Source organism: Rhagoletis pomonella, unplaced genomic scaffold (genome assembly GCF_013731165.1).
Source record: "Rhagoletis pomonella isolate Grant_MI unplaced genomic scaffold, Rhpom_1.0 Rhpom_scaffold_01011, whole genome shotgun sequence".
In the NCBI taxonomy this organism is placed as follows: domain Eukaryota; kingdom Metazoa; phylum Arthropoda; class Insecta; order Diptera; family Tephritidae; genus Rhagoletis; species Rhagoletis pomonella.
The window spans coordinates 39,757-53,792 of record NW_023459565.1 but is presented as its reverse complement, the minus strand read 5'-3'; the positions used below and the strand labels follow the sequence as shown (position 1 = coordinate 53,792).

General features: G+C 34.0%; 2 protein-coding genes across 5 annotated transcripts in view; one reads left to right on the top strand and one right to left on the bottom strand.

Moving 5' to 3' along the window:
- The first annotated feature begins 1,808 nt into the window (after positions 1-1,808).
- On the top strand, positions 1,809-9,395 carry LOC118751811 (phosphatidylinositol 4,5-bisphosphate 3-kinase catalytic subunit delta isoform-like). 4 transcript variants are annotated; one of them, XM_036486627.1, is made up of 12 exons: positions 1,809-2,133; positions 2,189-2,318; positions 2,412-2,740; positions 3,488-4,141; positions 4,213-4,910; positions 4,978-5,178; positions 5,235-5,441; positions 5,507-6,094; positions 8,431-8,737; positions 8,802-8,972; positions 9,075-9,194; positions 9,251-9,395. In XM_036486627.1, exons 3-12 carry the CDS (start codon positions 2,594-2,596, stop codon positions 9,377-9,379), a joined length of 3,222 nt encoding a protein of 1,073 aa, XP_036342520.1. In that variant the 5' UTR covers positions 1,809-2,133; positions 2,189-2,318; positions 2,412-2,593; the 3' UTR covers positions 9,380-9,395. The 4 variants fall into 4 exon arrangements, with proteins under 4 accessions (XP_036342520.1, XP_036342517.1, XP_036342519.1 ...); XM_036486624.1 differs by having other exon boundaries at positions 1,809-2,318; positions 2,407-2,740; XM_036486626.1 differs by having other exon boundaries at positions 1,809-2,322.
- Positions 4,827-14,036, bottom strand: part of LOC118751808 (protein hairless-like) — a 43,690-nt gene continuing 34,480 nt past the window's right edge. The window contains exon 5 of the mRNA XM_036486623.1: positions 4,827-4,916. Within this exon, the coding sequence (XP_036342516.1) occupies positions 4,912-4,916 (5 nt within the window). The 3' untranslated portion in view covers positions 4,827-4,911. The remainder of the gene's footprint in view (positions 4,917-14,036) is intronic.

Sequence of the window (14,036 nt, the reverse complement as noted above, 5' to 3'; positions counted from 1 at the left end):
TGCCTATTTCTCGTTGTTCGCTTTGTGTTGCCGCAGTATTCGCCACAGTATGAAAGTGCTACACGTTCAATATTTATTGAAGGTATTGCGATCCGCGATCCAGATTTCAAAATGTTTAGATCACGATCCATCAATACTGCATGCCACACCGTCCATAAATATCGCGATACTTGGATCACGTTAATAAATACTGACCGTGTGACAGGGCCCTATTGGTTAAATTGAAAAGCTCACGATCACGCTCGCATTGAACTGTATAGCAGGCTTTAAGAGTCCATATAAACACGGAATTTGTCAACACGGTTGTTCCGTGCAACTCTGTGAAAACCATTTAGTTCTTGAAATTCCATTTACGCTAAGCCAAGGCGTATTTAACAAGTGTAACCCTTCAGTGGATTCATACGTTTATTGAAGTTTTTAAAGATAAAAGTTAGGTACAAAAAATATTTTATTCATTTTTGGTTTTTGCAAATACCTGCATTTCAATACTCGGATGCATATATATAGAAAAATTCAGTCTTAATAATTTACACACATAATTTAGCTGAATCTTTAGTTAGCTACTCATTAGCACCCACAATGAAATATTTTTTCATATTCTCAAACACAAAATTTTCCTGGTGCGGTCGTAAAAAGCTCTTAAGCTGATGCCACATAAAACGTTTGCTTCGCTTTACGTGACAGATTCGCTTTGACAGCTAAGATGAATTGTATGAAAATGCACAAAGCATGCCACATATATCATTGAAGCTGCAGCGCGAAGCGAAAAGATGGCCAACTCCCATCTTTTTGCGCGCTTTGACAATCAGCCGGTTTAATATTTATTTTGTTTCGTCCAAATTCGAGTATTCATGCTGAAACATAAAACTCAATTACATTGCTGATAATTTTAAAGCAAAATATCTAAAATCCACAGCAATTTTGACGAGTAAAAAATTGATTTCTTGGCGTTCATTGTGGCATACCTTTTGCGTCTGGCGCTTTGCTGGCAAAGTTATAAATGTCACGCAAAGCTACAAAGTTTTATCTGGCATCAGCTTTATACATAGAAAATAAACTTTCTACGTCCAAAAAAATAAATGGAGCATGCTTAAAAGCGACCAGTTCGCTTGGAGTATATTCATTTTGTAAAACATTTTTTTAAATCTTTGATTTTTCTCCAAAATTTTGTCTGGAATAAAATTGTTACTAAAAATTGCCTGCTAATGGTTTACAGAATGGCCCGGAAACATGAAAAACCGACACTTTTATGTTATGTTAAGTTTTCTGTCAAGAGCCAATATAATACAAAATATGTACTAAAAAAATTCAAAAAAATCCGAAATATGCAATAATATGCATTCATGACTAAAATATGCAAAAAATTTTAATGCCACTTTTAAGATAATTTCATGATACTTCATCTACTTTACTATTTCGCTTCACCTAAGTCCAAAAAAACATGTATTTGCATAGATTTCCATGCCCCAGTTATAAAATTAATAGCTAAGATAATTTTTACATGGTATTTTGAGTCTTAAATTATTAATTTTCAATGTTCATCAGTTTCAAGAATTGACACATGTATTAACAGGGTTGCATCGGGATGAACTCTGTTTGAAATTGTGTTCGATCGACTTATTTCTTGTGTTGCATTTCAAGCGACCTACGCTGACATGAGTTAATTCGTTACCGCGTTTGATGCCATATAAACAGGTTAAGTTACCTTAAAACTTAAAAAACTGATCGATAGTCGACTAGTACTATCGATGGTTTTTTTTTGAGAATAACTATCGCTACTCATCGATAGGGGCATAAAATAAAACTATCGCTACTATCGATAGTGCCATCGATAGTTTGACACTTCTATTATAAAAGCTATTAGGCTAAATTGTGTTCTTCGTTAATTTGCTAGAAACTTATTAAAAATAGAAAATATTCTATATTCAAAAATTCATCTTATAGTAATAAACAATATTAAGGAGACGTAATATTCCAGTTTCCTAAAAAACCAAACTATTTGTCAAGTTGGTGTAGGTAGCGATGTTGTAGCTGCATGAGGGCTACATGGAACGGCAACCGTAGCTGCGATTGGTGCGACTTGTAAATAAAACGATGTTCGTTTTGAGGCATACGACGTGAAAATTAGTATATGTATATGCAACAGCAGAAATATATGCCAAATTTTTTTGAACCACGCTATTTTCAGAGATCAGTAAATAGAGATAGACAACACAATAAAAATATTTAATGATTAACGAATTTTTATTAAGAATATCTACTTTTAATGTTTAACGCCGAAATAAAAGCCAATTGCCCGATAAAATATGCACTTATCTGTAAGTATGTATGTATGTATGTGTAAAGAAAAATTTGATTCCTATGTACTTTATTTTTTAATTTATTTCTTAACACCATCCGGATCAGTGAAGTGATTTGAGCGGTTGCTAATGATTACCCCGTGCTTACCACACAGATTGTTGAAAGTGTGCAGGATATCATCTTTGGAATGATACGTTGCTATGCAGGATCATCGTAATCAAAAAATATAACAAATTCAAATTTTATTTAGAGTTCAGAACAAAACAATCTTCAAACAACATTTACATCAAAGATGGCTCCTCTAGCATGTCCCACCGACTCCATCGACTTCTGGAGGTATGAGGTGCCTGAACTCGCCGAAGTCAGTTGCCTTATGCCAAATGGCGTTCTTATTCTAATGGTCGTGCCTATTAACTGCACAATCCGAGAAATTAAAGCGGTAAGTAGATTTCTAATACATCAAATCGGTTGAATCGATTTGTATAAGGACATATGTATGCATATACATATTTCAGTTAAATTTGCAGGCTAAATACAAAACGGTATACGACATTCGCGTTAACATTTTTGTATAATAAATTCCACGTATCTAATATTAATTAAATGTCTTGTAAGTTTGTTCAGATTTAGATTTAAGATCATCGTATTAATTAGAAACGCGAATTTTTAGCAATTCTATTAAAACTGAACATTTGAACATACAAATGTTTACAGCTGTAGCTGAGTGTGCAAAATTGCATGCCGTACATACAATTGTAGGAATACATATTACAAGCATCATTTTTTAACCAACCTTAACCGCCGCGAAGCTTATCCAAACAATTTTAAAACCATGGTGGAATTTAATAGTAGTAACACGATATTTTTTTCGCAATCGAATGCCTCAATCAGGATCGCTGACGATGCGATTTGTTTGAGTGTTCTGTCAAATTGAGTCTAATATTGTAGACATATTATTTCCAAAATCATGCATAAAAAGTGAGACTAAGCCCCTACTCGACTCTCAGCAGAAATTCTTAAGGTTAAACTAACTTTATCAGTACAAAAAATTAGTCTGAAGCTAAGTTCCCTTTTTATGCATGAGGCCTGTGGCATGCAACATCGAATTCATAGATTTCTAATTTACTTTATATGTATGTAAGTATGTATGTTTTCCAATATAACATTTTGTAATTTTTCGTTTTAGGAAGTCGTAAGAGAAGCTAAAAATTTTCCGTTATGTCATTTAATCAAGGATCCCTGCGACTATGAAGTTAGTGGCATTTCTAATTTTGCCAACGTTGATTGTTTCACAGATGAAACTAAGCGTCTATCTGAAATACAGCCCTTTTTTTGCCTGCTACGTTTGGGTGAACGTACTGAAACATCATCTATTTCCAGTGATTATGAGCTCTCCAAACTGGTGAGTAACATGATTGGGAAATCTTTTGAAGAGTATAGTTCGCAACGTAGTCCTGAGGTTGATGACTTTCGGCGCAAACTTGCACACCTCTGTGACAAAATGGAGCAAGTGCGTTCCCGTTTCACATGGGCAGAAAAACTGCTTTATGAACATCCGATGCGCATTGCAAATACCCATGTTATGCCAGAATTGATTCGAAAGCGGCTGGGTGGTACAAGTTTTCTGATTGTTGTGAAATTGGAAAACGACGAAGGTTCCTATACAATTCCCGTTAGTGAGAGCGACACCTCTACCACAGTGATTGAGTCAGCACTTATGAAGATGCAGCGTTCTCAAATAAGGGTTGGGGATCGACCATCCGACTATATATTAAAAGTACGTGGTCGAGACGAATTTTTATTTGGCGAATACCCTCTTATACAATTCATATATATTCAGGTAAACAATTAATAGATTTGCAATCGAAATCACCATATACATATAAACATTAATCTTATGTATTTCTAAAGGAAAGTCTTTCCGGATCTGACGTGCCGAATGTTGTTCTAAAGCCCATTCACACACTACAATCGTATGTTAGTTACAAGAACGATTTGAGCTTCTCTAGATCACGTAGACCGGAAAGTATACCAGCGTCACTACATAACGCTAAAATACCTACTCAGAACCTAAATATCACGTCGTCATGGGACTTAGTGACACCTTTTAGATTGCGTTTACATCAAATCGAGAATGTAAACTGCGACCTCTCGCGTGCTATAAAAGTGGGAGTACATGTTGGTCTCTTCCATGGTGAGCGCCGTTTATGTGCTCAACAATCCATAGAAAATGCAATTAGCAATAATCGTTCGTTCACATTCGAGAAAGACATCTCATTCGACATACAAGTGCAAAATTTACCGCGCATGGCACGACTATGTATGGCTATTTACGAAGTAACGAAAGCATCGCGCTCCAAGAAGTCTTCTAATATAAATCGCGATAATGTATACAAAGAAGCCAACACATATGTGAATAACAATCCTTTGGCGTGGGTGAATACAACCATATTTGACTACAAGAATCAAATGCGTACTGGCTGTCAAGCACTTTACACATGGACTTATGCTGATGACATACGGTCGGACGAAATTTTCCATCCACTAGGTACAATCGAACCAAATCCGCGCAAAGATGGATGTGCTATAGTGAAGCTTACATTTCACAGGTTAGGCTGTAATTAAAAAAAATTTCGTGCTGCAATTAATAATTTGTTGTTTTATATTATTTTACAGTAACGGCTTAGAAAATATACAGTTTCCATCAATGGAGGCAGTGCTAAAATACGCAGGAGAGCTTGATCCTAGTGAGCAATTAACTCGCGACAAATTAGAAGAAAACACCAAACCGATTAGCGCTATGTTATCACAGTACCTGCGCATTGATAAAGTCTATGAAATGCATGATCAAGATCGCAATGCAATATGGTCTAGGAGGTAAAATTCATATTTTTAATTATACAGAAACATAACGGTACCTATTATCTTTGCAGATATGAAATTTTAGCTGAAGCTCCTGAGGAGCTATCAACTCTGCTGCATTGTGTTAACTGGAATGAGCGTGACGAGGTCGCAGAGACTTGGAAGTTATTACAACAATGGCCTACAATTTCAGTGGAAAGATCGCTTGAACTGCTTGACTATGCATATCCAGATCCAGCTGTGCGAAGTTTTGCTATACACTGTCTGCATTTTCTGAGGTGGATATAAAAAAGAAAAAATCTTAAAGTGATTTGTGAACAAAAGTTGCTCTTTTATTTCGCAGAGATGAGGAATTGCTCTTATATCTTTTGCAACTAGTACAGGCTATAAAGCACGAATCTTATCTAGATTGTGACTTGGTAACTTTTCTACTAGAACGTGCCTTGCGAAACCAGCGTATCGGCCACTACTTTTTCTGGCACCTGCGTTCTGAAATGCAAACACTTTCGATGCAAACACGCTTTGGTCTCTTACTCGAGGGATATTTAAAAGGCTGCAAACCCCATGTGCCGCATCTATGTAATCAGCTTAAAGTTCTCGATGCTCTTAAAGCCGGTTCTTTGATCGCAAAGAAGGGAAGCAAAGAGAAGGGTCGCAAAGAAATGCAAGATTTTTTTTCTAGACAAAGCAACAGTAATATTTTTCAAGGAATACAAAATCCATTAAATCCGAGTTTTCGTTGCAAGGGAATCCAACCGGACAAATGCAAAGTTATGGATTCAAAAATGAGGCCGCTATGGATTGTACTGAAGAATGCTGATCAAAGTTGCAATGATATCTATATAATTTTCAAAAATGGAGATGATCTGCGACAGGATATGTTAACACTGCAGATGCTGCGAGTCATGGACCAATTGTGGAAGAATGAGGGGTGAGTAGAAAAGCGAATTACTTACTGACCATACGTAAACAATAATTAAAGGCCCCTATTATGAGTTGCATTCGATCTTCGACTGTGGCCGAAAGTGTTGATCGAACGATTTTCCAGGGCATTATGGCGCTCATGCGATGAAGAATAGCTCTATTGTGAATTTCGCTCGTTTAGGTTGTTCACAATAGAATATTTTTCACCGCTGAGAAGCTTTGTTTACAAATCGAGCAAACTAAATAGTGTACTTATACATATGTACATATCGTCGTTTAATGTACAAAGCTGCGTATAGTCATTCTGCAAGACCGCGTGACGTGACATTTGCTGCCAAAAATTGGGCTTGCCCACACAAGCTCCTGGCTCAATTCTTATCCATTCGTCCTGAAATATACTAGCCAGAAATGCGATTGCTTTATAAAAAGAGAACCATTTAGAAATATAAATGTTTTTACTCTCTAGAAAATAATTTATGCAACCTTACTTACGCGGTTTTCCATTATCTTGATACGCGGTTTTGAATTTTGTTGATACGCGGTTTTGTACTTTAAACGACGATATGTAAATTTGTGCAAATTAAAATGAAATAAAAAAGAAAGCGAGTTTATAAAAACGTGGTAAAAATTAGTACAACGGAGTTCTGTTTCAACGGTTCGCCGGAGGATGAGAGCTTAGAAAACTGGCCAGAAGCAGAAAACGGTTAAGAGAGTTTAAGTGTAGTCTTTCGAATATATTTTGACATACAATATATTTAAGAAATTTTGTGATCCAAATCTATTTAAAATATTTTAAAACTATAAACAGATCTTTGATTTTGGGGATTGGCATTTTCTTTCATTAGTAAAACCAGCCTTTCGAGCTTGTGTTTAGTATTCACGACGTTAGAACTGCATGAAATTAATTAAAAATTTTTTAAAATAAGTGTCTAGCCGCCAAAAAGTAAGAAAACAAATCATTAGATGAAGAACTTGTCTTACAAGAATCCCATAAGTTTTACAAACGATTTGCAAAAATGAATTTTCATCGACTCTTGTATAAGATTCACGGAGAAATTGTTGCAAAATATCTTCAAGGACTCTTAAAATATAGGCTGAATGGAAGATCGACCTATCTCGGCAGCCGGTTCGAAAACGTCCATCCCAGATAATGACTCAAAATTTGGTTGAAGAACGCCCTATCTCAGAAAATGGTTCAAAAACATTACATTCACATTGAGATAGGGCATGGATATTCAGTTTTATAGCCTGTTAAATTTTAGTATAATAAAGTGCAAGTTTTAAGTGGCTGAAAAATCGCGCTAATTTTTAACTTTTTTTTGCTGACGGCTTTGCGGTTATTTTCATACATAAGTGCAATTTATAAAAACTGGCGTTGATTTTTTTTAAGTTCTTTGCAAACGGTCTTGAGCATTTTCTACCATAAAAAATTTATGCTTATTTGGAAAAAAGTGCAAAATGTCGTCAGCAAAAAAAAAGAACAAAAAAAATAAATTTTTAAATAAACGAGATTTCTTAGCCGCACTTTTTTTATACCAAAATTTAACTTGCTATAAAACTGCATACCCAAATGTTTCCTAAAATTTCAGATTAAGAAGTTAAAATTTTTTCTAAGATCTCTATAAAAATTGAAAGTTTGATTGACTTATATTGTTTTGATTAAAGCATGAACCATCTTTTTATAAAAAATTAACACAAAATGGTAACTTTAACAATCTCAGTTTTACACAATAGTGTATGCCCTTTTTACCATATGGAAAACTGAACCTCAGTGCAAAAATTATTTTCTTTATAAAACTAACAAACGTGTGGACAAGACAAGACAAGAAACTTGAATCAACCAAAAAATAACAAATTAAAACTTTATATGCATTATTACCTTTTTTACTTTTTGAAATCAAGTTCTAAGTAAATTTTTTGAGTGAGTTTAAAGTAGGTCGTGTTGAAAGTACTGTCATATAATTTGCGATTCATAATTCAAGTGTTTGGTAAGAGAAATATATAGTAGAACTCATCTGCTTTTAATAAAATTGTGTTATATATTAAATTTATCTATATTGATTGAGCTATTATTAAGCATTATTGGTCTTGTCCCACCCGTAACAAAAGAAGCTAAAAGCACTGTGTAATCGTGTTAAACGAAAGCCGAATGCATAATAAACACTTGAAAAATCTCAAATTTTCGACCTTTTTTAGTAACCAGGAACCACAAAAATGCGATTGTGTGTCTTTACTTGGAGGGGGGCTTTCTTGCGAGTGCCTTGACTTTTTCTTCTACTCATTTGGTCACCCTAACATTTAATTCACTTCGAAAACTTTAACATATTATTTTTTGTCATTTAGTATGGACTTTCGTATGAATATTTACAACTGTATTAGTATGGAACGTCGCCTAGGAATGATCGAGGTTGTGCTAAACGCTGAAACAATCGCAAATATTCAAAAGGAGAAAGGCATGTTTTCAGCAACGTCGCCATTTAAAAAAGGTTCTTTATTTAGTTGGCTGAAGGAGTACAATCGCACCGACGAGGAAATGAACAAAGCGATTAATGAATTTACTCTAAGCTGCGCTGGATATTGTGTTGCCACCTATGTTCTGGGAGTGGCCGACCGGCATTCAGACAATATCATGGTCAAACGTAATGGACAGGTGAAGTGTAAAAAAATATACACATTAGATTAATGCTAAAATATGTTACTTTTTGGCCGTATAGCTTTTTCACATCGACTTCGGTCATATTCTAGGACATTTCAAAGAGAAATTTGGGGTACGCCGAGAGCGCGTTCCTTTTGTATTAACCCACGACTTTGTGTATGTCATCAGCAAGGGACGTAATGACCGTGATTCGGAGGAATTTATATATTTTCAAAACATGTGTGAAAAGGCAAGGAAAAAATTAAATACAACTACTTACAACATATGTATTTACAAATTTTTTAAATCTCATGTACATACATATGTTGATTTGTTCGCTTCTATATTCCAGGCATTTTTAGTGTTACGCAAGCATGGCTGCCTTATACTGTCTCTTTTTTCTATGATGATATCAACCGGTCTGCCAGAATTGTCCTCGGAAAAAGACTTAAACTACTTAAAGGAAACATTGGTATGTACACAAAGTTGAATATTTTTCATTTTGGCTAAATCACTTTCCCTTTTAAGGTTCTTGACTACACTGAAGAGAAAGCTCGGGAACACTTTCGTTCAAAATTCAGTGAGGCTTTAGTCAATTCGTGGAAAACATCTTTGAATTGGGCTTCGCATAATTTTTCAAAGAATAATAAACAATAAAGCATATTTAAACGAAGTAATAGTTAAATAAGTATGAAGTTAATGCGAGAATATATTGCGGTGAAGTTATACTAGTATTAACAAGGAAATCAGCGAATGTGCAGAGTTTGGCAATTGAATTATAATGTGTTTGAATAAGACCGAAATCAAGGATATAAATCACAGAATAATTACAAAATCTTCTTAATATACATACATACATATTATACAAACTTAAAAATATTGACCATATTTATAACCGGGGCCGAAAAGTTTAAGCTTTTGCTTGGTAATGCTTTTTTTGTTTATTCAGGGTTTCTAAGCTTGATTTCAACATTCTTGCTTATTTTGATTATTTCAATGTACGAGCCTTTTAAGAAAACGTTCAAGAAATAAATTTCTATTATTTCGTGTGTGTGAAAAGTTGTGTCCAAGGAGTTTTGATATCTGAGATTTTACAGCCTGCTGTCTCACTTTTTCCTTACGAAATGATGGGCATGATGGGCATATATTCTGTTGAAAACAAGAGTGCCTTGCATGTCGCAATTAACAGGTGAGGTAAGAAAACAGCTTTCTCTCTTTATTTTCTGACATGTGTAAAAATCTTTCCACCATGGGCACCTTCATAATAAAAAAATAGGAAGGTAGAGGAATTTTTCAAATTCTTGACGTTTGCAAGCAATTTAATTTTAAAATTTTACACACAAACTCACACACGCATTCTCATTTTCAATCTCAAACAACAACAACTTTGAACAATTCGTTTCTGTTACTCTCAATTTTATATGATTTTAAAATGTTGGCAAACTTCAAAAAAAAAATCATGGCCGACGAATTGAGAGAACGGTTTTACCTTACGATGTTTTTATCATGGGTACCTTGTACTCTTCGCAAAAAAACTTCAGCAAACCATAGTAGAGAGCGTAGCAAACTTCTAAATAACTTCTTACTACTTAAGAAAATTTGGCTCGTAACTTAAATGCCATTTCTGCTTGGATACAAAAATTTAAAACCTACGGTTTGTCTCTACGGGAAGGCATTGGAGTTATTGAAGAGATTAAAAATAATTTATCTCTAATGGAAAATAATGAATATTTAAAAAAATTTAATCGACCAGCGCAGATTTGCGAATATCAAGAAACACTTGATTGTCCATTGTAATATTTCAATCCTTTAAATAAACTGAATAAAAAAACAAAACATTCAACTGAACTTAAGTTTTTTTGTTTCGCGAGCATATTTACTGTTTAAGCGACTTATGCATTTCCCGCATAAAGAAAGAACAGCGAACACACACACGCACTTGTATTGCACTCCCGCCCAAAACCAAGTGCAACGAATAAACACACGCACTTGTTTAAAAATAATTCGCTCGTTCTTCATTGGGTATGCATTTTTTATGCACTTCTCAACTGCCGCAGAGCAAAACCTACTAAAGTAGTTAATTGCTGGCACCCCAAATCATGCTCAACACACCCGCTTGATGCATCACAACTCTTCCGGAGTTGTCTCACGGGGCTCTGGATGGCTTTCGGCATACAGAGGTGGTACAAGAGCTACCATTGGCCACAGCGCCTACCCAATTTTATAATTTGAATAAATAACCGGTGCTCAACACTCCCGCTTGACGCATGCCCCCAAAAACTCTTACAGAGTTTAAGCGGCAGCAAAGCCACAGCGCTACAAGCCGTAGGGACTCTGCATGACTTACAACTAACTGATGGTTATCAATTGTCCCCGACACCTACCCAAAACATTTTTGTTTTAATAAATTTTTATGCAAATGCATTCATCCTGGTCCTGCCCTCTCACTGAGTCAAACATTTACCAATGTTTTAGTGCTTATCTAAGCATTTCTTGCTTATTTTCTTCGGCCCTGTTTATAATTCAACATTTATATAGAAATGACATGTGTTGGCTAAATAATATAGATTTCGTACTGAATTTGGCCGGAAGTTGAGAAAATTACAACACCTTTATGATTTACGTTTCCAAGGCACTTCGAAATCTTTATTTTTTTAATTCTTTGAAGGACCTAGGTGATTATTTTATATTGGTATTGTATAATATATTGGTATCAGTTTTGTTTTATATAAAAACGTTGATATTTGTTACACATTGTCGCATATCAGTGATTTTTCGTAATATTTGTATTTGTTCGCAAGTCAAAATACTGTTCTATTATTATTAGTATATACGCTGAATACTTGATACACCTTCCGTACTCTTTCCAACGCTTTTTCGTATTTTTTTAATTATAATAATAATAATAATAAAAGTAAAATCACCTGCTAACTAAAGTCTTGAGCACAATGCATGCTTATTCAGTTAACACAATTCAAAACAAGATAATGTTCTGTGCATATTATTTAAGATTTTTTTTTGCATAGTTTATGATGCAAAATTTCCTTTTTACACTGAATAGATATAATAAACCCAAAATAATACGAAAAGATCTATATTTATATTTTATTGGCTACGGCGATTGAAAGCAGGAACAATGTGGGACAATTACAGCACATCAACTTATGTAGAACTAAAAGCGGGGGGGGGGGGGCACACTGGCTCGGCTGCATGATTTTTTTTGCAAAGTGGGCGCAGTCGTTTGACGCCTACTTCCTAGCGAAGGAAAATCTTTAAAACACCATAAATGGTGACTGAGAAAGTAATTAGATTTTAGTGAAGCCCAAAAAAAAAATTGCACGACGAGGACCATAAAGCAGGTAAGAAAGACGCTGCCTACAACTACACTCTGCATAATAACCATCGAATGATAGCAGCTTTCATCATTCAATCCATATTATACACATATTAATAAAGATATTCAGGCAGGTTCTGCAATTCAAATCCGAGTGAATTTAAACCCATACCAATTTGATGGGTCGATTATGGATGAAAACTCAACCGACTTTGGGTTGCCGATGGGCAACGGCACTGAAATGAAAATGTATATTATTAATGGCAACTATAGTTAAGTTCTATGAAGTTGAAGGTAATAAAATTTTGAAGAACCAGCAGGGTCTGGTACGATATGTCGAAATTTAAATTGTCGAAACTAAAAACACCGAAAAAAACGTCGAAAAAAAAGTTAGAAAATCAAGAATGTCGAGAAAAAAATTGTCGAAATTAAAAATGTCGGAAAATAAAAATGCCGAAAAAAAAATGTCGAAATAATGTAATGAATGATGTGTAACGGGTCTGGTACGATATGTCGAAATTTAAATTGTCGAAACTAAATAGTTAGAAAATCGGGATCCGTACGATAAGTCGAAAATAAAAATGTCGAAAGAGAAATAATGTTTAACCGAAACGCAAAATGTCGAAATCGTATGCTTTCGAAATGAATAAGGTCGAAAAAAAATGCAAAACGCGTAAATTGTCGAAAAAAAGTCGAAAAAGTTGAATGTGTGAAAAAAATAAAAATTAAAAGGGATCCGTACGATAAGTCGAAAATAAAAATGTCGAAAGAGAAATGTCGAAATTTAAAATTTTTTTAAATCTCGAAATAATGTTTAACCGGAACGCAAAATGTCGAAATCGTATGCTTTCGAAATGAATAAGGTCGAAAGAAATGCAAAACGCGTAAATTGTCGAAAAAAAGTCGAAAAAGTTGAATGTGTGAAAAAAATTAAAATTAAAAGTGTTCTGAGTAGATTTTCAAATGTTCTAGAGTTCCTAAGATGGAAAAAGAAAGTTCTGCAAAATTACGCAGAAAAAAATTTTTTTACGTGTTATTTAAATTGATTTTAACTTTTTGAAAAGATGGCAACTCTCTAAAAATATTTCTACAATAAAGCATTCTCGTTTGATACCCACATTAAAATATTTCGTTTAAACTTTTTCAAAGAATTGATTTAAACTTTTTAAACAGATAGCAACCGTCTTAAAGTATATTTAGTTATCAATTAATTGACTTTTACTTTTTTAACAGGCGGCAACCCTATTACAAAATACTTCCGAAATATATATTTTCTGAACCGCTTTCGCTTGCTAATATTTTGTTAAACTTGTTAATTAATCGCGTTTTTTTTTGAAAGAGGTGGCAACTCCAAAAAATATTTTATATGTTAGTATATTATACCTATATTCCAAATTTAATTGAAATATATCTAGACGTTTTAGCGTGAACGAGCAACAAACATACTCACTCACAAACTTTTACATTTATTATATTAGTACATAGGATTAGTGGAATTTAACTTAAATAAATCAACCTTTTGAAATAATGTAATGAATGATGTGTAAAATTCGCGCGAATTTTACACATCATTCATTACATTATTTCGATATTTTTTTTTTCGACATTTTTATTTTCGACATTTTTTGTTTTCGACATTTTTCCTTTCGACAATTTTTTTCTCGACATTATTGATTTTCTAACAATTTTTTTTCGACATCTTTTTTTCGGTTTTTTTAGTTTCGACAATTTAAATTTCGACGTATCGTACCAGACCCAAATTAAAAGTATTCTGAGTAGATTTTCAAATGTTCTAGAGTTCCTAAGATGGAAAAAGAAAGTTCTGCAAATCTACGCAGAAAAAAATTTTTTAACGTGTTATTTAAATTGATTTTAACTTTTTGAAAAGATGGCAACTCTCTAAAAATATTTCTACAATAAAGCATTCTCGTTTAATACTCACATTAAAATATTTCGTTTAAACTCAACAGTTTATATTGA

Excerpts from the sequence above, each read along its gene's own strand:
- LOC118751811 (XM_036486627.1), top strand. The coding sequence starts at position 2,594 with ATGGCTCCTCTAGCATGTCCCACCGACTCCATCGACTTCTGGAGGTAT. Across the intron at positions 2,741-3,487 it reads CAATCCGAGAAATTAAAGCG|GAAGTCGTAAGAGAAGCTAA; the intron begins GTAAGTAGATTT and ends TTTTCGTTTTAG. Across the intron at positions 4,911-4,977 it reads GTGAAGCTTACATTTCACAG|TAACGGCTTAGAAAATATAC; the intron begins GTTAGGCTGTAA and ends ATTATTTTACAG.